The sequence below is a fragment of the Chiloscyllium plagiosum genome, unplaced genomic scaffold, assembly GCF_037043375.1.
Source record: "Chiloscyllium plagiosum isolate Xiang-an unplaced genomic scaffold, Cpla_swu_hap1 HiC_scaffold_40, whole genome shotgun sequence".
Classification (NCBI taxonomy): domain Eukaryota; kingdom Metazoa; phylum Chordata; class Chondrichthyes; order Orectolobiformes; family Hemiscylliidae; genus Chiloscyllium; species Chiloscyllium plagiosum.
Window position 1 is genome coordinate 5,909,397 of NW_028270178.1, and position 23,325 is coordinate 5,932,721.

General features: G+C 43.1%; 1 protein-coding gene across 1 annotated transcript in view; it reads left to right on the forward strand.

Annotated features, from left to right (window-relative positions):
* zdhhc5a (zDHHC palmitoyltransferase 5a) overlaps positions 1-23,325 on the forward strand; it is a 56,427-nt gene that overhangs the window by 19,754 nt on the left and 13,348 nt on the right. The window contains exons 2-6 of the mRNA XM_087981698.1: positions 8,343-8,464; positions 14,320-14,477; positions 15,236-15,408; positions 19,296-19,398; positions 23,222-23,313. Coding sequence (XP_087837824.1) covers positions 8,343-8,464; positions 14,320-14,477; positions 15,236-15,408; positions 19,296-19,398; positions 23,222-23,313 — 648 coding nt within the window. The remainder of the gene's footprint in view (positions 1-8,342; positions 8,465-14,319; positions 14,478-15,235; positions 15,409-19,295; positions 19,399-23,221; positions 23,314-23,325) is intronic.

Consider the following 23,325-nt stretch of genomic DNA (forward strand, 5'->3'; position numbering starts at 1 on the left):
TGGCATTGCAGAAATTAGGGTCTTCATTTAGAAAGAATGTAAAGGCCTTGGGTGCAGAGAACATTTATCAGAATAATAGCAGGGATTGAGAGCCTTAGTAAGTCTGGAGAGAATGGGATATCTGGACTGTTCTCCTTAAAACAAAGGTAAGGAAAGATTTTAATCTACGTGCTCCAAACAATGGGACTTCTGGAAGTAGTAGATGGGTAAACTGTTCCTGTTGGCAGAGGGTTAAGAACCAGAGGTGATTGGCAAAAGCACAAAAAACAACATGAGAAAATTCTATACTCTGCAGCAAGTGGTTAGGATCTGAATGTAATGCCCAGTGAAGGCAGATTCAGTTGAAGATTCCCATCCTGGCATGGGTCTTTGGAAAATCCAGCCCATGCTCCTTGCTGCTTTTTGTGCCTTTTGCAGAATGGTGTTTGTGTCCTGTGAGTGACATTGGAACAAGTTTTAACAGATGAGAACAGCGATACTGTGCTATTAGATGTGGGCTGTGGGTAGGGAAGAGCTGTTTTTTCTTGCTCCCTGTTCTGCTCATCTCCCTGCCCCCTTCCCAAACTTCCAGGCTGCAGATAGTTCATATAATTGCTCTTGTACCTTATTGCATTATTAATACCATAAAAAAGAATGGATTTATTGCTTGACAGACGTTACAGTAATCTGGAGAGGAAAAGTTGTCTAGTACACTCTGTTAGGAGAGAGAACTCATTTTTCGAACAGCAGGAGGATGCCAGTCTGTTTGCGCTTGTTAAGCCATTCAATGCTGTTATGACAGCAAAAAATCAAAAGAACTGTGGATGCTGGAAATCGAACAAAAACATAAATTGCTTGAAAAACTGAGCTGGGCTGGCAGCATCTGTGGAGAGAAAGCAAAGTTAACTTTTCTGGTTCAGTGACCCTTCTTTAGAACAGTTCTAAAAGTTGTATTCAGAACTAAATGTGCATCGTATACTGTTGACTCAGTATATGCTCAATTTGCCTAGTAAAGAATTTAAACTTCAACTCAGGACACTGGAACCCATTGCCCTCTAGTAAAAGTAATCACTGCAGTTGCTGGAAATTTGAAATGAAAATAGAAGATACTGGGGAAACACATCAGTTATGACAGCATCTGTAGAGAGAAATAGTGAACGTTTTGAGTCCAGTGTGACTTTGTTCTGCTATTTTAAGTATTTCTCTCTCCACAGCTGATGCCAGACTTAGAGTTTCTCCAGCACTTGGTTTCCTCTGTGCTGAGTTAGCTGCTCTTGTTGGCTTAGGAAGATAAGGGGAACAATCAACCAGTGTATCTTGCTGCTAACTACTCAATTCTAGCAGGATGGGATCAGATATCTGTAAATTTTCTGGTCTTCCGCACTTCCAAAAAACTATATGTCATCACCCAAATGGCTTCCATAATGTCAGTCTCCACATAAATTTACTTTGATATGCCTGCCACTGATGTAACATCTGATTCTCTGGAAAACCTGCAAACTCATTGTAGATGTTTCAACTGTGCATGTCAAGATATGTCTTCCATAACACATTAACATAAATTATCCAACAGCATTAGATTAAACAAGTTTTATTCTTTGTGTCCTGGCCAGTACTTTCAACCAAACATTGATTTTAAAAAGAATTGTCCAATCATATTGCATTCCTTGATCATAATGAAGGTGGTGCTGGCTCAAAGGGCAGAACGGCCTACTCCTGCACCCATTGTCTATTGTGTGTACTACTTTTCATGCATTATAACAAATGATTGTGTTTTTATAAAGCAACTTGGGAATAGTTATAATTTTAAACGTTTTTTTAAAAATTATTTGGGGAATGTTCTGATGGTGGAAGTTGCAGTATAAATGCGAGTTCTGAAGCATTTCCGTAGGTATGTTCTTTCTGTGCTTGTTGACTCAAAGTTGAAACTGGTGTGAGGCCAGCATTGCAACATAGTTTGTAATGGGATTCATCTACCAATGTGTGTTGGGAAATAGCTTGGTGTATGTATCACTGATGAGTCATAAATCTATGATGGAGCATTTTTCTTCCTGCCCTTATAGTGTTGGTCTTCCCTTCAAACTGTCCATTCTGGTTAGTTGAGAGAGTACTCCTAATTCCAAGTCTGAACACTAATGTGTTTGGTTCTGTTTGCTTCAGGGATTTGAATCTTGTCACCCAGGTTTAAACTCCCAGTTGAAAGTACTGAGGGAGTACTGCATTGATCCATCTCTCATTACTTCTGCCAATAAATCCCTGTGCTCTGATTTGAGATTTGTCCACAAATGAGGCAATACCACTCAGACAGACGTTTCTGAATCTTTTAAGCCTACAAGCCACAAATGGAACAAAGCAGCAAAACCAGATTGAATGTATAAACCAAGGTGGAGTCCATGCTTTAGGTGATGGATTGCTAGGGTGTGGCTCAGTATAATTTTAATACTCCCATTCTATGTACCCCTTTTTTAAGTATTTCCAGTATAGCTGGAGATCTACAATAAAGCTTTGATTTGGCCTCCATTGGTGAGTACTGTGCACAATTTGGGTGCACTATACAAAAAGATGGGATTGTGCTGGAATGGGTGCAGAGAAATTCACCAGGATGTTGCATGGAATGGAGCATTTTAACTATAAAGAGAGGCTGGATAGGCAAAGGTTAATTTCTTTAGAGCAGAGAAGGCTGAGAGCACTGTATAAGATTGAGGGGTATGTGCAGAATGCATTGAAAACTGCTGTTCTCCTGAGTTGAAAGGTCAATAACAAGTGGGCAAAATCTGAAGGTGGAAGGTAAGAGCTTTTAATGGCAATGACGGGAAAAGAAAGTCACTGGAAAACACCTTTCACCCAGAAGGTTTTAAGAGCCTAGCATTCACTGTATGGGAAGGTACTTGAGGCAGAAAGCCTCAAACCTTTTTAAAAATAGAGCCATACAACGTGGGAACAGGTCCTTCAGTCCAACCTGTCCATGCTGACCATGTTTGCAAACGAAGCTAGTCCCACCTGCCTGTACTTGGTCCATATCCTTCCAAACATTTCCTCTTCATGAACTTATCCAAATTGTAACTGTATCTGCATCTGCTACTTTTTGTGGCAGTTCATTCCACACATGAACCATTCTGCTGTTATGTCCTTTTTTTAAATTTTTATCTTCTAACCTTAAAAATATGTCCCCTAATTTTGAACTCTCCTTCCGGATGAAATAACCTTTGTCATTCACCTTAGCTCTCATGATTTTATAAACCTCAGTAAGGTCACCCCTCAATCTCCTGCGCTGCAGTGTAAGAAGTCCTAGTCTTTCCAGTCTATTTTTGTCTCAAGCCCTCCATTCCTGATGGCATCCTGGTAAATATTTTCTGAACCCTCTCCCACTTAATAATATCTATCCTCTAGCAAAAGGATCAGAACTACAAATGGTACTCCAGAAAAGGCCTCACCAATGTCCTGTACAACCTCAACATAATGTCCCAACTCCTATACGTAGAGCTTTGAGCAGTGAAAATACTTTGATAAGCACTTGAAATGTAACAACTTTCAAGGCTGTGGGATGAGTGTGATTTGTTGTTGCAGACCCAATGGGTCAAAGAGCCTGTCGTCTGTACGTAGAATTTATGAAGTTGAAGGCATGCACTGTAACTTTAAGGGAGAGCGAATGCCGTTTTGCACTGAGAGCTTACAAGCACCTGTCATATGACTAGCTAGCTGTCTCTGTGTACTGGAAAATAGAAAATATGTAACATTTGCTGTGAATTGGATACCTGAGTTGATGATTTGAATTTAACCAATTCATTTAAATTATGCCCCAGGATACTAAAACCCAATCGAGTTCGAATTTATTATTTTGCCAACATCGAACCAATGAGATGATCTGATGTTGGTGGTATAAAAAAGACAGGCAATTTGAAAGTCAAACAGAGTAACTACCATTGAAATATTCTCTATCAAAGGTATCTTTTCATATGAAACATATTTACAATAAAAGAAAGATAATGAACCAGAGAGATCTTTAGCCAAAAGAAGAAAAACACCAAAGATGACAGCTGCTGTATGGTTTCCAAATTAAGTTATGTAATTTTAAGAAGTGTTTTACTGGAGCAGCATATTATTATAGAGTTGGAGGCTGATAATAAGAGAAAGGGGGGGTTGGAGTTGTGAATTGTTGTCAGTTAATTATCACTTTTAGAGTTAAAGAATAATTGATATTATTTTCTTTAAATAGTGGAATTTGGGAGTTCTCTGTTTAAAATATGAGTAACAATTATGAGGTGCGGTGAACTTTTCTGGGTATTGAGTTTAATTAACAGAAGGGGTCACTGCTGTGTCGTAACAGATTCTACGACTATTCGCCTCAACCAATCCCTGTGGGAGCGACTGCAGCAGTCTCTCCACTGTCAGTGAAGAAGTTCCTAGTGAATTTTTGATTGAATTAGTTAGTAACTTTTTTTTGTATTGATCGTGCAGAGAATGAACGAGGGCATTTACAGACCTAACACTAATGGGAGTTCCATGTAGGAGTGCTTGGAATTGTTGAATTAGTTTCTGAACTTGCCCAATCTTATGATAAAGCCGTGCTCATAAAACAATTTAAAAAAAACACAGAACCTGCTCATCCCAGAGAACTGAAACGCAAAAACAAATTGCTAGAAAAACGCAGCAGGTCGAACAGCATTTATGAAGAGAAAACAGTTAACGTTTCGAGTTCAGCGACCATGTTCTGAAGAAGGGTCACTGGACTGAAAAGTTAACACTTTATTTTCTCTCAGGTCTTGTCAGACATGCTGACTTTCTCCAGCAATTTGTTTTTTTTGGTTCCTATAGAACAATAGTTTAGGTTTCTGGATTACTCATCCAGTGAGACTACCAATTTGTAGCAGCACTCCTGAAGGACATTAGTGAACAAGATGATAAATTGTTATGACAACAGTGATGGTGCATCACCATTAGAGAGTAATTTCAGATTTTATTAATTGAATTTAAATTTTTCCATCTGTTGAGGGATTTGAACGTGTGACCCTCGAGCATTAGTTTGAGCCTCTGAACTTCTGGTCAGTGACATCAATAATATGTCACCATCTCCACCCTAACACAAAGCAAGATGATTGTGGTTGTTGAAGGTCAATCGTCTCAACCAAGAACCCAATTGCACAAGTTCATCAAGGTGGTGACCTTGGCTCTGCAGTCTTCAGCTGCTTCATCAATAACCATTTCTCCATCATGAGGTCTGAAGTGGGGACTTTCAATGATGATTGTACAATTTTCAGTGTAATTTGCCATAACTCAGATGATGTGTCCATAAGCATCAAGGCTTGACAATGTTCAGGTTTGGGCTGCTAAGGTGCAAGCGGTTTCCACGCCTTATGTGCCAGGCAATGAACTTCAGATAATCTAACCATCTCCCTTCACATTTAAGAGCATTACTATCACTGAATCACCTATTATCAACAATCCTCGAATTTACCATTGAGAACAAACTGAATTGGACTCTATATATAAACATGAGTAGGTCAGAGTTGGGAATCCTGTGGTGAGTAAGTCACCACCTGACTCCAAAGCCTGTCTACCATCTATAGACCACAAGTCAGAAGTGTGGCGAAATGTTCCCTACTTCCTTAGATGAGCACTTGAGAGGCTTGACACTACCCAGGACAAAGCAACCTGTACATGACACCTATTGACCATGTTCAATATTCAGTCTTTTCAACACCAGCATTCAGTGGAGTAATGGGTACCATCTACAAAGTGCACTGCAGTAAAGCACCAGGGTTACATTGACAGCACCTTTCAAACCCTAAATATTCTACCACCTGGAAAGAAAAGGGCAACAGAAATGGAAATGCCACCACCTTCCAAGTTGTTCACCATCCTAACTGGAAACTATATCCCCAATCCTTCGCTGGGTCAAAGCCCTGGAATTTCTTTATAAAATCATAGAATAGTATAGCACATTAGGTGATTACTCTAGTTTGTGCTCTTTTGAACAATGCTCTGATTAATCCCACTTCTGTAGCATCATCCCTACCCAGTTGTTTCCCCATAATCCTGTGATTGTCCCTCAATCTATCTTTAATCCAGTGGTTTGTTTTTGGTCGACGACCAAGTTCTTTATCCTTCACCCTTTTGGGAACCACTTTTTCAAATCATAAACAAGTTGCATTTTTAATTTTTGGAGGAAAAAGGTTACTGCTGAAGTTGGCTCTGGTTTTTTGTCCAGACATGTTAAACATGTTCACTGGTTATTGAACATTGATCCATGTCAGAATGTGTATACGGTATAAGCAGGCAGGGAAAGAGTTAAGTTCTGAATTTTGTGAAACATGAGGATCAGTTGAGCATGACTCTGATCAGATAAGAACTTAATTAACAATGGAGTGTTGTTGGCAAGGGTAATGGGTTAACAAGGTGGAAAAGCAGTCATTATGTTGAGCCATTTGACAATATTGGAAGCATTCAGTATGCAAGGTCAGCTAACCAGGAGAAAAGTATCCATTGTATGAATCCAGTTAACAAAGTTAAGAACATCCCTTGCGTAACAGTAAAGGGCTTAGTCTCTGCTATTGATTCTCGTTGATTGTAATGGTCACCCAATTAATATGGATGTTGCTTATCTGGATGCTCCTCCCTGTAAAATGACTATATAGCTCATTGAGAAACTGTTGTTAAAGAGAAGATTGGAGCCCATGTCCATGCGCATATAGGGTCGCTCTGTCTGTCTCTCGCTTGGAAGGTCAAACTGCTCTGTCTCTGAGCATTTTGCTTTGACTGAAGGGGGAATGGGACGACACATAGATTAACAAAAATAAATGATTTCTGTTAGAACCGTTTAAAGAGTTGAAAGGTTTTATCAAATTTCCTTTTTCCTTTCTCTGCTCCAAGAGAACAACCTCAGCTTCTCTAGCCTATCCACATAACTCTAATAACTTAGTTCATCAAACAATCTATTACATCTCTTGTGCATTCACAAACTGCTTTGTGCCCTTCTCAAGCTGTGATGCCCAGAATCGACAATTCATAGGCATTTTCAGAGGCCATTTGGCCTATTGTGCCTGCACCAACTCTCTGTAAAGACAGTAAATTTTTTAAACGTTTCTGCAGCTTTGATTGTGGACTGAAATAGGAAAGTAACTGTTTTAAAAGCCAAGGATTGTTGAAGGACTACTGCACTTTTAAAAAGTAACTTACAAGATGCTCATTCTAAGTGCTGTTTTCACAGTTGCTGATTCAGCAGTGGGGAAAGCCTAGTTACAGATGAGGTGGAGCCTGGGAATAGTGGATAAATGGATATTTGATCAGCAACAAGTTGCTGGTTAGTCTGTGAAATGATGACAAAGGTCTCCTATGTGTTGCCAAAAATGTAATTGATTTCAAGGTATCTGAATGTCTTGAGTGTGAGGCCATCAGATCCCTGAGGTGGAGTGCCCTCTTCTCTGTAATACAAACCGTCTCAAGCATGAAGAAGGCCAGATTTTGTCTCCTAATTATTGCTATGGTTCTTGTACTGAAGTCTCTGACTTATTGGTTAAGCCATTGCCCTGAGTCCTTGTAAGAATGTGAAATTACCGGGATAAAGAGGATCCAGGAGGTATATCCTGAGAAGCTAAAAGGGTAATTTCATTAACCCTTTGAACCAGCCCAATGAACAGCCATTCAAATCTTTCCATAACATTTGTTTTCTTTTTTGTTTGTGCGTGGATATATATAGTTTGGTGGTGGGAACAGGGCTTAGGAAGGTTGCAGGTCTACCTCAGAGTTATATGCTGACAGTTTGTAATTATTTACCTGTAGCAAGGGTCTCTCTATTTGGAATAAGTAGTAATTATTTAAGTATAGAAGTCTCTAATGTGCTTTCTAACAACCTGTATCTAAAAGAAATAAATTTGAAATTTTGCAATCTTTATAAAATCCTTGATTTTTGTGATTTCACCAGGAATGGTACAGCTTGATTTCCAGCACTCTCCTCCACTGAGTTGTAATAGTTCCTAAATACTCACCGTCTGAATGTACAATCAGATCCTTTAACAGACAATGCCCCCTCAGCAGTGACCCACTAACATTGCAGTACTTCCTGGATAACAGTGCAGGGTTACTTCACAAACTGACTCTCCAACAACGTGACAGTCTTTCAGTTCCATCAGTATGGCACTCCCTCAATGTTGACCCATCTTCTGGCAGCACAGTGTTCCCTCAATCCCTACCTTTGGCCTGCCCACCTCGGTCTAGGCCCAGATCTTTTAGACTGTGTATTGCTGAAGTAATGGAAGATCCTTCTTTGGAAAGAACAATCAATAAGTGATCATGCATGTGGCTGGCCGGTGACCTGAATTACAGTCCTGTAATCCTGATGTGTTTGTTTAAATATTTTCCCACAGGTGCCCATGGCTCAGCCAGGTCTACTCACCGGCCATTCCCATCTACAATGTAATCATCTTTCTCTTCGTGCTAGCAAACTTCAGCATGGCCACATTCATGGACCCTGGCATCTTCCCACGAGGTGAGTTTCTGCAATCCTGTTCCCATATGACAGCTACTGATGTCCTCCATAAGAGCCAAAGGGTTCAAGTCTGAGACCGGGATAAATAGAATTGAAGGTATTATCTAATCAACCTGCTCAGACATTATGAAGATCCTCCAGAGCAGATGAAATTTGAATCCATGTTTTTTGGTTTGGAGGTAGGGACGTTATTACTGTACAACAAGAGCCTATGATTTTAAATTTAAAAAACTTGTTGTGAAATCCACTGTACACCTGGACTACCTTTCTTAAACCACCTCCAAATGACAAGTAAAAGAACAATTATGAAGTATTACCCACCAAGAGACGAGCCTATAAGTCAGATTGTATAGGGGAGAGCTGGTCAAGTCTTTAAGGTGATTAAAGAAGTTGATTGAATGAATCAGACATACCAACAGTGATATTGTGGAGGAGAATTCCCTGGAAATTATATGTGACTTTTTTTTTTAGAAGAATCTCTTGAGGGACAAACTAGAAAACAGGCTGGTCTAGACTGAGTACTGCAATGTGTGCGATCTCTTAGGGAAGAGTGACCAGGGTGGAAGAGGGTAAAGATCCAGTGGTAGTAATCCACACAGGTACCAATGACATAGCACAACCTCTGCCATAGTTTTATCTAAGGGAATATGAACAGCTAGGAGGGGAAATTAAAAAGCCCAAACTAAAGGAGGCGGCAATAGTATAGGTTAGCGATGTAGTGGATTGTGACCAGACAATAAAGGTGAGGGCAGAGTCGGTGTACCGAGGAATTATAAAAAGTAGGGAAATTTACCAGTGGAACAAATTTTAAAGTTTGGTATCTAAATGCATGAAGCATTTGAACAGTGTGGATGAACTAATCACTCAGACAGATGTAAACAGATACAATATAATTGGGATTATGGAGACAAGGGAGAATCAGTCGATGTGGTATATTTAGACCTTGTCAAATGTTTTCCTAAAGTCCCGCCTAAGACATTATTGCACAAGATTAAAAGGGGGGTGTATTGAGTTGGATAGAAACCTGGTTAATAAAGGAAACAAAGAGTGGGAATTAATGGGTCCTTTTCAGATTGGCAGGCAGTAACTCTCGGGTTCTACAGGGAGTGGTGGTGGGATCCCAGCTATTCACAATATTTATCAATGATTTGAATGAGGGAACAAAAAGTTTGCAGATAATACCAAGTTGAGTGGGAGAGTGAACCTGCAGAGGTCCTTCAGCATGATCTGAACACAGGTAAGCAGGCAAATCAATGGCAGATGCAGTATAATTTGGATAAATGCAAGATTAATCACTTTGGAAGCAAAAACAAGAAGCAGATGACTATGTGAGTGGCTGTAAATTGGGAGAGGGGAGTGTGCAGCAGGATCTGAGTGTCCCTGTGCACCAGTCGCTGAAAATAAGCATGCAGGTGCAGCAGGTGGTCAAGAAGACAAATGGGATGTTGGTCTTCATTGCGTGAGGTTTCATGTGCAAGAGCAGGGATGTGCTGTTGCTGTTACACAGGGCCTTGGTGAGGCCTCCCTGGAATGTTGTGTGCAGTTGTGGTCTCCTTTTCTGAGGAAGGACCGCAACCTTTCTCGAGGGAGTGCAGTGAGGGTTTCCCAGGCTGACTCCGGGAATGCTGGGACTGACGTATGAGGAGACATTGACTAGGTTAGGATAGTTTCTGCTGGAATTCAGACAAGTGGGTTGGAGTGGGGGGGATCTCATAGAGACTTATGCAATTCACACAGGACGAGACAGGGTAGATGTAGGGAGGATGTTTACAATGGTTGGTGTGTCCAGAACCAGGGTCACAGCCTAAGGATTCAGGTAGACTATTTAGGATGGAGATGAGGCATTTCTTCACCCAAAGAGTGGTGAGCCTGTGGGATTCATTACAGGAAGTAGTTGATGCCAAAACATTGAATGTATTGAAGAGGCACCTAGATATAGGGGTGAATGGTGTCAGAGGTCATGTGGAGGAGCAAGATTAAGCTATTGGACTGGACAATCAGCTATGATCGTGATGAACAGCGCAGCAGGTTCGAAGGGCTGAATGGCAGCCCCCTGCTCTTCTATGTTTCAATAATATTCTTCATTAAAGTGGTCAAATCCAAAACTCGGGTTCTGAATCTAAATACGGAGAAACCTCGATTATCCGAACCACACAAAACTGCTGTGCAGGTAATAAGGAAAGCAAATGGAATGTTGGCATTTATTGCTGAAGGAATAGAATAGAAAAGTAGAGGGGTGTCGCTGCAAATTTATAAGACTGCATCTGGAGTATTGTGTACAGATCTGTTCCCCTTACTTGAGGAGGGATGCAGTTGCTTTGGAGGCAGTTCAGAGATGGTTCACGAGGTTGATTCCAGAGATGGAAGGTTTGTCTTATGAAAAGAGATTGAGCAGTTTAGGCCTATACTTTCTGGAGTTTCAAGGAAGCTGGGGAGATCTGACACATGCTAAAGACGATTGACAGTAGAAGGGATGTTTCCTTGTGTGGCAATCTAGAGTAAGAGGTCATCGATTTAGGTTAAGAGAGAGTAGATTTAAAGGAGAGATGAGAAATTATTTCTTTCAAGTTTATCTGTGGAATTCACTGCTCCAGACTGCAGTGGATGCAGAGGCATTGAGTAAATTGAAGAAGGAAATAGATTTATATGTGGTAATGGGTTGAAAGTGTTATAGAGAGTGGACAGGAAAGTGGAGTTGAGGCGAAGTTGAGATTAGCCATGGTTTAAATCAAATGGTGGAGCAAACCTGTGGGGCTGAATTATTTTCTGCTGCTATGATTTGGAGGTGCTGGTGTTGGACTGGCGCGTACAAAGTTAAAAATCACACAACACCAGATTATGGTCCAACAGGTTTAATTGGAAGCACTAGCTTTCGGAGCGCTACTCCGTCAGGTGGTTGCACATCCACCAGATGAAGGAGCAGTGCTCTGAAAGCTAGTGCTTCCAATTAAATCTGTTGGACCATAACCTGGCGTTGTGATTTTTAACTTTCTGCTGCTAGTTCTTGTGTTCTTTATAAATGGGTCTTTCTCTAATTGGGTACCTGCTTGAGCCCCAGCTATTCATAAATGGAAATGACCTGGATGAAAGAACCAAAAGCAACACTTCTAGTTTGTTGATAATATGAAACTGGGGAGGATTGTAGTTTAGACACGGATGTGAGGAGACTTGAAGGTTATTTAGATAAGTTGAGTGAATAGGTAAGCACATAGCAAATGCTGTACAAAGTGGCTAAATGGTAGTCTGTATATTTGATATGAAAAGCAGAGTATAATTTAAATGATGAGATATTGGGAAACTGGATGTACAAAGGTCCTTAAACAGCAGTAAATGACAGTAGACAAGTAGGCGCAGCAAGCAGTTTGGAAGGCAACTTGTTGATCTGCTTTCATTGTGAGAAGATTGGAATTCCAAAGTAGGCATGTCTCACTGCAGTTACGCAAGGCCTCAGTGAGACCACACCCGGAGTGTTGCAGCAGTTTTCTGTCTGGAAAAGGATAGACTTACCAAGGAGGGAGTGGGGCAGAAGTTCATTAGGGGCTGATACTGGAGATGGCAGGACTCTCATGTCAGGAGGGATTGGTTTGACTGGGCCTGTATTTGGAAGAACAAGAGGAGAATTCTAAAATGAGAGCCAGCCTTTGAGAGATGATGTTAGAAACAATTTGTTCTGAGTAGTGCAGTAAGATTTAGTCATTTGGAAACCCTGTAACTGTGAGATGGATAGATTTTTGTGAGGTAAGAATTATGAAAGTTATTGGATTGAGACAGGTGGACAGAGCTCGGCTCCACAATACCATTATCTAAACAAATAACCAATCAGATTCAACAGGCTCAACAGATCTTCTGTTTCTGTGGGACAGGCTGGAGATGGTATTGAATGAGTCACCACCTGTTCTTATGTGCTCACCGAAATACAAAAGCATGCATTGAAGTTAACTTGGATGATAGGAAACTAATGGTAGAGTTGAGGGACAATTGTTCAGCATTGTATTCCTGGCAAAGAGCCTTGAACCACAGGGAGCATCAATTGGAAATGTGACAGATGTGGTTTATTAAGACCATTTGCACAAACAAGACTTTGTATTCCCTTGAGTTTGGATGATCAAAGTATTGACTGAGATGTGCATCATCAGAAAATGACCCCCCCCCCTCACTGGACACACAAGATACTTATCTATAAATTGGGTCAACCTTCATGTCACGTAAGGAAATACAGCAATCAATTTGTGGACAGCAAGATCCTGAAAACCAGCTTCCAATTAAGACCTCATTTTGGCAGTATGAGCCATGTGGGGAAGGAAATAATAGAGATGTGGACAGAATCATTTGAGGTTTGAGTGCATGTCACTTATCTGATGAAATCCCCAATTCCACCTCGGACTGTTAACAATTCAAGCAACTGCACTCTTTGGAAAATGAGAGTTCAAGTTGGCAGGCCGAAAACACTGCCTACACATTTGCATGCACCTTATTACCAGAGTTCATGGGTTCTCTGTTGAGGTTTAGTGATATATGCAAAATAATTGAGGTCCTATCTCCCTCTGAATTTCTCAGTGGATAGAATGAAATGAAATAAGGATGGGAAGAAGGGTAGAAATAAGAATGGCACCTAAGTACTGGCAAGGCCAGGCTGGATTATTCCGATCACCTTGTCAAATAATAAAATTATAAATTGTTCAGCTGAGGAGGAGAAAAGGAAACCGTGGGTCAGTGAAGTGAGGAAATTATGGTGGTGACCAATTGGCTTCAAGCACTGAGGATTGTTTCACTTGTTTCCCAGTTTGACTTTGCCAGTTTTCATATGAACTTTTTCTCTTCTCTCTCTTTCTCTCGCATTCTCTCTCGCTCTCGCGCACTCACTCTCGCTCTCGCGCACTCACTCTCGCTCTCGCGCACTCACTCTCGCTCTCGCGCACTCACTCTCGCTCTCGCGCACTCACTCTCGCTCTCGCGCACTCACTCTCGCTCTCGCGCACTCACTCTCGCTCTCGCGCACTCACTCTCGCTCTCGCGCACTCTCTCTCGCTCTCGCGCTCTCGCTCTCGCGCACTCACTCTCGCTCTCGCGCACTCACTCTCGCTCTCGCGCACTCACTCTCGCTCTCGCGCACTCTCTCTCGCTCTCGCGCACTCTCTCTCGCTCTCGCGCACTCACTCTCGCTCTCGCGCACTCTCTCTCGCTCTCGCGCTCTCGCTCTCGCGCACTCGCTCTCGCGCACTCACTCTCGCTCTCGCGCACTCACTCTCGCTCTCGCGCACTCACTCTCGCTCTCGCGCACTCACTCTCGCTCTCGCGCACTCACTCTCGCTCTCGCGCACTCACTCTCGCTCTCGCGCACTCTCTCTCGCTCTCGCGCTCTCGCTCTCGCGCTCGCGCTCTCGCTCTCGCGCACTCACTCTCGCTCTCGCGCACTCACTCTCGCTCTCGCGCACTCGCTCTCGCGCACTCACTCTCGCTCTCGCGCACTCTCTCTCGCTCTCGCGCTCTCGCTCTCGCGCACTCGCTCTCGCGCACTCACTCTCGCTCTCGCGCACTCACTCTCGCGCACTCGCTCTCGCGCACTCGCTCTCGCGCACTCGCTCTCGCTCTCGCGCACTCGCTCTCGCTCTCGCGCACTCGCTCTCGCGCACTCACTCTCGCTCTCGCGCACTCACTCTCGCTCTCGCTCTCGCGCACTCGCTCTCGCGCTCTCGCTCGCGCACTCTCGCTCTCGCGCACTCTCGCTCTCGCGCACTCTCGCTCTCGCTCTCGCGCACTCTCTCACGCTCTCGCTCGCTCTCCTGTCTGTCTGTCTACCCCTCCTCTCTCACTCTTTTCTGGCACTCTGCGTTCTGTCCATCTCCTCTTGTCAGCTGATGAAGATGAAGATAAAGATGATGATTTTCGGGCTCCACTTTATAAGAATGTGGAGATCAAAGGTATCCAAGTCCGGATGAAATGGTGCTCAACTTGCCGGTTCTACCGCCCACCCCGGTGTTCGCACTGCAGCGTCTGTGACAACTGCGTGGAGGTACAAGTGGCTTGCCTGTCTTGTTTTAGCCCTCAACAAACAACTGTGGTAATGTTAGATATCTGAAAGAAAAGAAATTGCTATCAAAACTCAGCTGGTCTGGCAGCATCTGTGAAGAGAAAGCAGAGTCAGCATTTCACATAGTGTTCGGAAAAAAGTGCACTGGACCTGAAACGTTGACTCTGTCGATAAATGCAGCCAGATCTGCTGAGTTTCTACAGCAATTTCTGTTAGTTTTAACCCTCCTCTTCGTGCCAGTCCTAAATCTAACCTGGAGCATAAACTCACATAGACACATATTTATGTTGCCAATATGCAGACAGGATATCAATTTACTCTATCTCATGTCACCTTCCCATTCCCAAACTCTGGGTATCAAATTGGATATGTACCTTACCCAACTCCCAGGCCAGATAGTGATCTCTGTATGGAACTGTTACTGCTTGAGGCAAAAAACCTATTAATATTTCTTTAAATCTGTATTTCTTTGAATGCACATTGGTAGCCCCCTCATCCATTCGCCAGGTCAAAGATGAATGCTTTTGCACTGTGGGAATGGAAAATGTGTTCAGTGATGTATCATCGCTTTTTGTGGTTCTCTTAAAATGATGGACTTTGTTCAGCCCATTGTGTTGACGGGTTTGATGTGGAGTTAATTGTTTGGGTTGTTGAGTCAAGCAAGTGATTAATTGACTTGTGTGAGATTTTAATTCTAGTTTGTTTTTTCTTTCTCTATCCCCACTCTTTCTCCAACCCAGGAGTTTGACCATCATTGCCCATGGGTGAACAATTGCATTGGGCGAAGGAACTACCGTTACTTCTTCCTGTTTCTCCTCTCACTTACCACCCATATCATCGGGGTCTTCGGCTTTGGTCTCCTTTATGTGCTCAACCATGTGAATAAATTGTCTGATGTGCACACTGCTGTCACGTATCCTTGCTGTGTTTGTTCCAGTGCTTTGGGACAGGTTTACAGTATATGCAGGAAGGCACTATGCTGAGAGTTACTTCTCATTGCCTGTCTGTTGTAAAGGTGCTGGATATGTACGGTGACTTAAGTGAGTGTTTGACAGTATTTGTTGTTGATGTATTTGGACTGGTTCCCCTTCCCAGACCTCTGTGTGAGGGCGGTCAGTTTGGCCTGCATAGCAGCAACATTGGTGTGCTGTCCAGTAAATTTGAGACTTGTACAAATCAAATCGGGGTTTGAGAATTCTGGTAGCTTAATCTGAATATCTAAGCATTATAACTTCACGTTACTGCAGCACTTATTTTAGTGAAATGTGGGTTTGTAACAGTTTTTAAACTAGGTTTAGAAGAGCCAGAGATTTCCAGGTCACACTTAGTCCCTGTGCAGGTTGCACCTTGAATTTAAAATTGAATGCAAAATGTTGAGCATGCTGGCTCCACCTAGCAGCAGGCATGTGCAATGTCCTGTTTAAAAGCAGTCTCTTCAGATTAGATTACTTACGGTGTGGAAACAGGCCCTTCGGCCCAACAAGTCCACACTGACCCTCCGAGGAGCAACCCACCCAGACCCATTCCCCTACATTTACCCCTTCACCTAACACTACGGGCAATTTAGCATGGCCTATTCACCTTACCTGCGCGTTTTTGGACTGAGAGGAAACCGGAGCACCTGGAGGAAACCCATACAGACACGGGGAGAATGTGCAAACTCCACACAGACAGTTGCATGAGGCGGGAATTGAACCTGGGTCTCTGGCGCTGTGAGGCAGCAGTGCTAACCACTATGCCATAGTGCCGTTCTCTCCTGTGTACTCTCACTTCTGTGCAGTCCCAGTGGCCTGTTCCATTGTTGATGAGAAAAGCCGCCTATCCACAACTCTGCCTGGGGTTGAGGTGCCTGAGAGTGAAGTGTCAGTCTTTTAGCCTTCATTGCCTATCAGACAGGGGAAGGGCTTTCAGCTCCTTGAGTCTGTCCTGCCTTTGATTAGGGTCATGTTTGATAGGTGATCTAGCTCAAAGGTCTTTGGGGCTTTGTCCCATATCTTGTCGATTTTGTTATATAAATGTATTATCAATCTCATATTTAAAATAACCAGAGAGAATTTCAAGCAAATATTTCTTTTGTATGTCAACGTGCTTCCTCGTTTCATACCTGAAACCTCTGGCTTGAATTTTTAGGTTCTGCCGCTTGTTTGTAGGCTGCACAACCAGAGCAGAAATGTTTTCTCTTACTACATTATCTGTTTCCCTCACTGTCTTGAAAACTTTGATTAATCATCCCTGATCCTTTTATGTACTTAAGGAAGTAGCCCAAGAAAAGCTTTAGTGGATTAATTGATGGTTACCTTTCAAGATACTGTAGATTTTTGAATAGTTCCTATGGACTGAGGAATAGCTAATGTAACCCTACTATTTCAAAAGGGCATAGAGAGAAAACCCAATTATAGGCTGGTTAGCCTGCTTTCTGTAATAGGGAAAATGCTGGAATCCATTCTAAAAGGTAGCTATCTCACAACACCAAGTTATAGTCCAACAGGTTTATTTGAAAGTTCAAGCTTTGAGTGCTGCACCTTCGTCAGATAGTTTCAAATAAACCTGTTGGACCATAACCTGGTGTTGTGTGATTTTTAACTTTTTGTCCACCCCAGTCTAACACTGGCACCTCCACATCAAAAGAATTTACAGAAGGCATAGCATATTTGACAAATCTAGTGGGATTTTTCGAGGCTGGAACTAGTAGAATTGATAAATGGGAGCCAGTGGATGTGGTTTACTTGGACTTTCAGTAGGCTTTTGGCAAGGCCCACATAGATTTGCATGCGAAATTCAAGAACACTAGATTGGGGCTCGTGTACTGACATGGATAGAGAATTGATTGGCAGACAGGAAACAGAAGGAGTTATTGGATCTTTTACCGGGTGGCAGGAGATGATTATTGGGGTACTTAAGAGATCAGTGCTGGAACCCCAGCTATTCACAATATATATGATTGATTATAGAGGAGAGACCTAAATGGAATATCTCCCAAATTTGCAGATGACCCAAAGCTAGTGATTTGTGAGGAGGCTGCAGAGATTTGGATAAGTTGAGTCTGTGATCAGATGCCTGGCAGGTGACATATTAATGTGGATAAATGTTATCAACTTTGGATATCCAGTGCAGAAACAGACCCTTCTGCCCAACTTCTGCATGCTGACAAGATATCCTAAATTAATCTAGACCCATTTGCCAGCATATGGCCCATATCCCTCTAAACCCTTCCAATTCATATACCCATCCTGATGCCTTTTAAATGTTGTAATTGTACTCACCTCCACCACATCCTCTGGCAGCTCGTTCTATGCACACACTACCCTCTGTGTGAAAATGTTGCTCCTTGGGTCTCTTTACCTCTCTCATTAAACCTATGCCTGCCAATTTTGGATTCACCCACCCAGGGAAAATACCTTGTCTGTTCACCCTATCCATGCCCCTCATGATTTTATAAACCTCTATATGCTGCTCCTCAGCCTCCAACACTCCAGGGAAAATAGCCCCAACCTATTCAGCCTCTCCCTATAGCTCAAACCCTCTAACCCTGGCAACATCCTTGTAAATCTTGTCTGAGCCTTTTCAAGTTTCACAACATCTTTCCTATAGCAGGGAGCCACTGCAAGTAAGCACGCAGATACAGCAGGCAGTGGAGAAGGCAAATAGTATGTTGGCTTTCATAGCAAGAGACCTTCCTAGCGAGAGGATTCAAATGGACAAGGAGGGATTTCTTGTTACAATTGTGCAGGACCTTGCTGAGAGTACACCTGGCACAATGAGTGTAGTTTGAGTCCTACAGCATGGAAACAAAGGTTTACCAGACTGATTCCTGTGGTGGTAGGACTGATGTATGAAGACAGACTGAATCAGTTAAGACTGTACACTGGATGTTAGAAGAATGAGGGGGATATTATGAAATCCCATAAAATTTAAATTGGCAGAGACCAAATAAACAGAGGAAGGATCTTCTCACACTCATTCTCTCTCACTCTTCCATGTTGAATAAGAAGGCATCTGGATGGGTATATGGATAGGAAGGGTTTGGAGGGGTATGGGCCAAGTGCTGGCAAGTGAGACTAGATTAGGATAGGATATCTGGTTAGCATGGACGAGTTGGACCAAAGGGTCTGCTTCTGTGCTGTACATCTCTATGACTCTATAAAGATGTTCCCAGAACCAGGAATCACAGTTTTAGAATGTGGAGTAGGCATTTAGGACTGAGAAAAGAAATTTCTTCACCCAGGGAATGGTGAGCCTGTGCAACTCTATACCACAATAAGCCGTTGAGTCCAAAACACTGAATGTTTTTGAGAAGGAAATAGATATGGTTCATAGATATAAGTTGGATAATAGGCTATGATCGTACTGAATTGCAGAGCAGACTCTAAGTGCTGAATGGCCTACTCTTTCCTTCAATGTTTCTCCTACAAAATGATACAACTGTAGTTCCTGTATTCCTTCCTCATAATCCCCTTTTGAAGTCCAGGTAACATTCTGGTAAGTGTCCACTACACTTCCACCAAGGCCAGTGTATAGCCCTAAGCTTGACATCCAGAAGTGCTCAAAGTGGTGTGATCGACCTGAGCCTTTGCCCTCTCCTGGCTATTCCCTATGTCACTGGGTTTGATGTCCAAGTCCCATTTCTCCATTTACCAGATGGAACCAAATGTGAAAGTATTGATATCCTACCTCCTATCCATCGTGTCCTTGACTTCTTGGATGTTGGGTAGAACATACAGAAACTCCCAGGGTCGGTTCTTGAGCAGCTTTTCTGCATTGGTCTGTCTATCTGTCTTTCCCTTGACTCCACCAATGTAGTATGGCAGTAATGTGTGTGGCAGGCTTGTTCTTCATTCCTGTGGCTGGTCTGACTGGATTCCACATCGTGCTGGTCGCGAGGGGACGGACGACCAATGAGCAGGTAAAATATCCATGTTGTCTGTCTCTTAGAAATGCTCCTCCACCTGCCCCTGGGTTAAGCCCTGGTGCGTCATCTTTCTGAGAGAATCAGGCTGGTGAATCTTTTGAGAAAGGTATCAAAGGAAAGAACCTGATTGAGCATGTACTCTGAAGCTGCAGAGATCAGAAATTAACCACAAGCAACTGTCACGCTGATTTACTTTACATATTAAACATAGAACAATGATACAGCACAGAGCAGGCCCTTCAGCCCTCAATGTTGCGCTGACCTATGAACTAATCTAAACCTGTTATCATTTAAACAGTCCATGCTTATCCAAGGACTGTTTAAATGCCCTTAATGTGGCTGAGTTGACTACATTGGCAGGCAGGGCATTCCACAGCCTTACCACTGAGTAAAGAACTTGCCTCTGACATCTGACTTCAATCTATCACCCCTCAATTGGCAGCTATGACCCCCTCATACAAGCAGATGTCATTATCCTAGGACAAAGACTCTCACTGTCTACCCTATCTAATCCTCTGATCATCTTGTATGTCTCTTCAAATCCCCTCTTAGCCGCCTTCTCTCCAATGAGAACAGACCCAAGTCTCTCGGCCTTTTCTCATAAGACCTTCCCTCCAGACCAGGCAACATCCTTGTAAATCTCCTCTGCACCTTTTCCAATGTCTCCACATCCTTCCCATAATGCAGCGACCAGAACGGTACACATTACTAGTGTTTTGTATAGTTGCAGCATGACTTCACTGCTCCAGAACTCAGTCCCCCTACCAATAAAACCTAACACACCGTATGCTGCCTTAACAGCACTATCCACCTGGGTGGCAACTATCAACCTGGGTGGCAACTTTCAGGGATCTATGTACATCCCTCTGCACATCTGCACAACCAAGAATCTTTCCATTGACGCAGTATTCTGCCTTCCTGTTATTCTTTCCAAAGTGAATCACCTCACATTTATCTGCGTTGAACTCCATTTGCCACCTGTCGGTCCAATTCTGCAGTTTATCCAGTCTGATCCATTCAAAGTACTAGAGTTATAGCATTTCCAGTCAATGTTGGGGAAGTTAAGTCCCCAATAATGACCACCCTGTTCCTTTCACTCTTGCCCAGAGTCGATTTGCCAATCCTCTCCTCTACATCCCTAGAACTTTGTGGAGGCCTACAAAAAACACCCAGCAGTGTGACCTCTCCTCTCCTGTTTCTAACCTCAGCCCATACCACCTCAGTAGACGAGTCCTCATCAAAAGTTTTTCCAGCCACCATTATACTGTCCTTGACTAACAAAGCCACACCTCCCCCTCTTTTACCACCTTCCCTGATCTTAATGAAAGATCAGAGAACCTGCAACATCCATTCCCGACCTTGCTCTATCCATGTCTCAGAAATAGCCACAACGTCAAAGTCCCAGGTGCCTATCCATGCTGGAAGCTCGCCTACCTTATTCCGGATACTGCTGGCATTGAAATATATACACTTCAAACCAGCTTACTGTCTGCCAGCACACTCCTGTGACTGTGAAATCCTGTCCATGTCCTCCCTACACTCATCCTCCAGTGTACTGGAATACAACACAGGTTCCCATCCCACGACTGAGCTAGTTTAAACCCACCCGAATAGCTCTAGCAAATTTCCCACCCAGGATATTAGTACCCCTCTGGTTCAATCCATTAGCATGGATTGATGGATGGGAAAGAGGGGAAACAAGCATGCTGCCCCCAACTGTAATATTTGAGCTTTTGAAGACTTCTGCCCTAAATGCCGACCAACTGCACTTTGCTCAGTACCGAGGCCTGCTTCATTGTTGGGAAGTGCTGTATTTAGGAAGGCAAGCACTATCACTCATCTGGGGAGGTCACAAAAACATGGTTTTTCAAGGTTCAGTAATTCCCAAGGGGAAATTTTAGAAGCTGATAAACGGTATTAAGTGAAACAGAATGCAACTTGAGGATATTTGAGCAATGAGCTCTTCAGTTCATTGAGCCAGCTCCGCCATTCTTGATCATGGCTGATCATCCATCTGAACGCTATGTTTCCATGTTATCCTCCTCAACATTCGCATTCAATCTGTTGGCCTCCATCTTTGGACTTTCACTTAAGTCTTTCACTTAATGGTTGACCTTGCATCGTCTTCTGGGATAGAGATTTCCAAAGATTTGCCACTTCTGAATGGAAAGTTTTCTCCTCATCTCAATCCTAAAAGATCTATCTCATTTTCCAAGACTGCCCATGTTCTAGAACTCACTGTGGGAAGCATCCCTTCTGCATCTAATATATCTCTCTCTTTAAAAATGCTGTTAAGTTTCTAAGATTGACTCTGTCTGTTCTAAATTTCAAAGAATATGGGTCAAGTCCTCAATCTCTCCTCGTTGCACCATCCTAGGAATCAGTTTGGTGAAACTTCGCTCCCTGTATGGCAAGTATATCCTTGAGTGGGGAGGGAATTAGAACTGCAAATAGTATCCCAGATGCTGTCCCTTAGTGTTCCATACTATTGAAGGAAGTTGTCTTTTCTCCTGTGCTTAAGATCTTCTTGGGGTAAATACTAATGTACGGTTTATTTTCTGAATTTCTTGGTGGCACCCTCATGTCAGCTTTCAGAGACATGTGAACAAGATTATATCAACACTTGTTCCAATCTCTCACTATTAGGGCAGCAGGGTGGCTCAGTGGTTAGCACTGCCTCACAGCGTCAGGGACCTGGGTTCGATACCTGCCTTGGGCGACTGTGTGGAGTTTGCACATTCTCCCCGTGTCTGCATGGGTTTTCTCCAGGTGCTCTGGTTTCTTCCCACAGTCCAAAGATGTGCAGGTTCGGGTGGATTGGCCGTGCTAAATTGCCCCATAGTGTTAAGTACATTCGTCAGGGGTAAATATAGTGTAGGGGAATGCGTCTGGGTGGGTTACTCTTCGGAGGGGTGGTGTGGACTTGTTGGGCCAAAAGGCCTGTTTCCGTACTGGAGGGAATCTAATCAAATCTATTTTCTTAAGAAATACCACACACCTCCAATCCTACCAAATTGGACAACTTTGCATCTTTTCCACATTATATTCTGTCTGACATGCTCTTGCCCGTGCAACCAACCAAAATCACTTGAAGTCTCTTTTTATCCCCTCAACTGTCATTCCTATCTGGTTTTGTATCATCTTCAAACTTGGAGATATTAAAATTGACCCCCAGATCCACTGATATTGATTGTGAACAGCAGGATCAAAAGGAATAGTTTGGACTGAGCAGTAGATCAGCCATGATATAACTAAATAGAATGATGGACTCCAGAAGGGGCTATAGGGCCTTCTCCAGTTGCTGTGTAAGATCCTCAAGAAGGGGCTGAATAGGTCTACTGTTTGTTTGTCGAAGCAGCTGAATGTGGATCCTCCTGTTCCACAGTCAATGTAACAGACTGAAGAATAAGCCTGCTGCTTTTCCCGTGCTGAGTCCATGCCAAGGGCACAAATAATTTTGGCTTATCAGTGGTGAGAAATTGGGAGAAATGTTACGTGGATTGATGGGATCAGAATGACTGTGAGGTAGAGTTTGTGGGTTGTCAATGGACTGTGTGCTCTTTTGTGCTGTCTCTGTACTGCGGAAACTAGATTTATGGGATAATGGCATTCACAATGAAGGGGAGGCATTTTGGAAAGAGGCTGGGGTTGGAATTGATCCAGTCCATTGTAACGGAAGACCAAGCAATGATGGGGAAGTGGAGAGAGACCAAATTGACTAGAGTTGAGGATGTCACAACTGCCCCAGAAGTCCAGGTCACTTTGTCTGATTTATCTGTGTGCGTTTCCACAATAAAATGCCCTTCTCTTGTTTTAGGTTACTGGGAAATTCCGAGGTGGAGTAAATCCCTTCACGCAGGGCTGTTGGATGAATATCTCATACGTCCTGTGCAGCTCACAAGCACCCAGGTACGAAGCTGC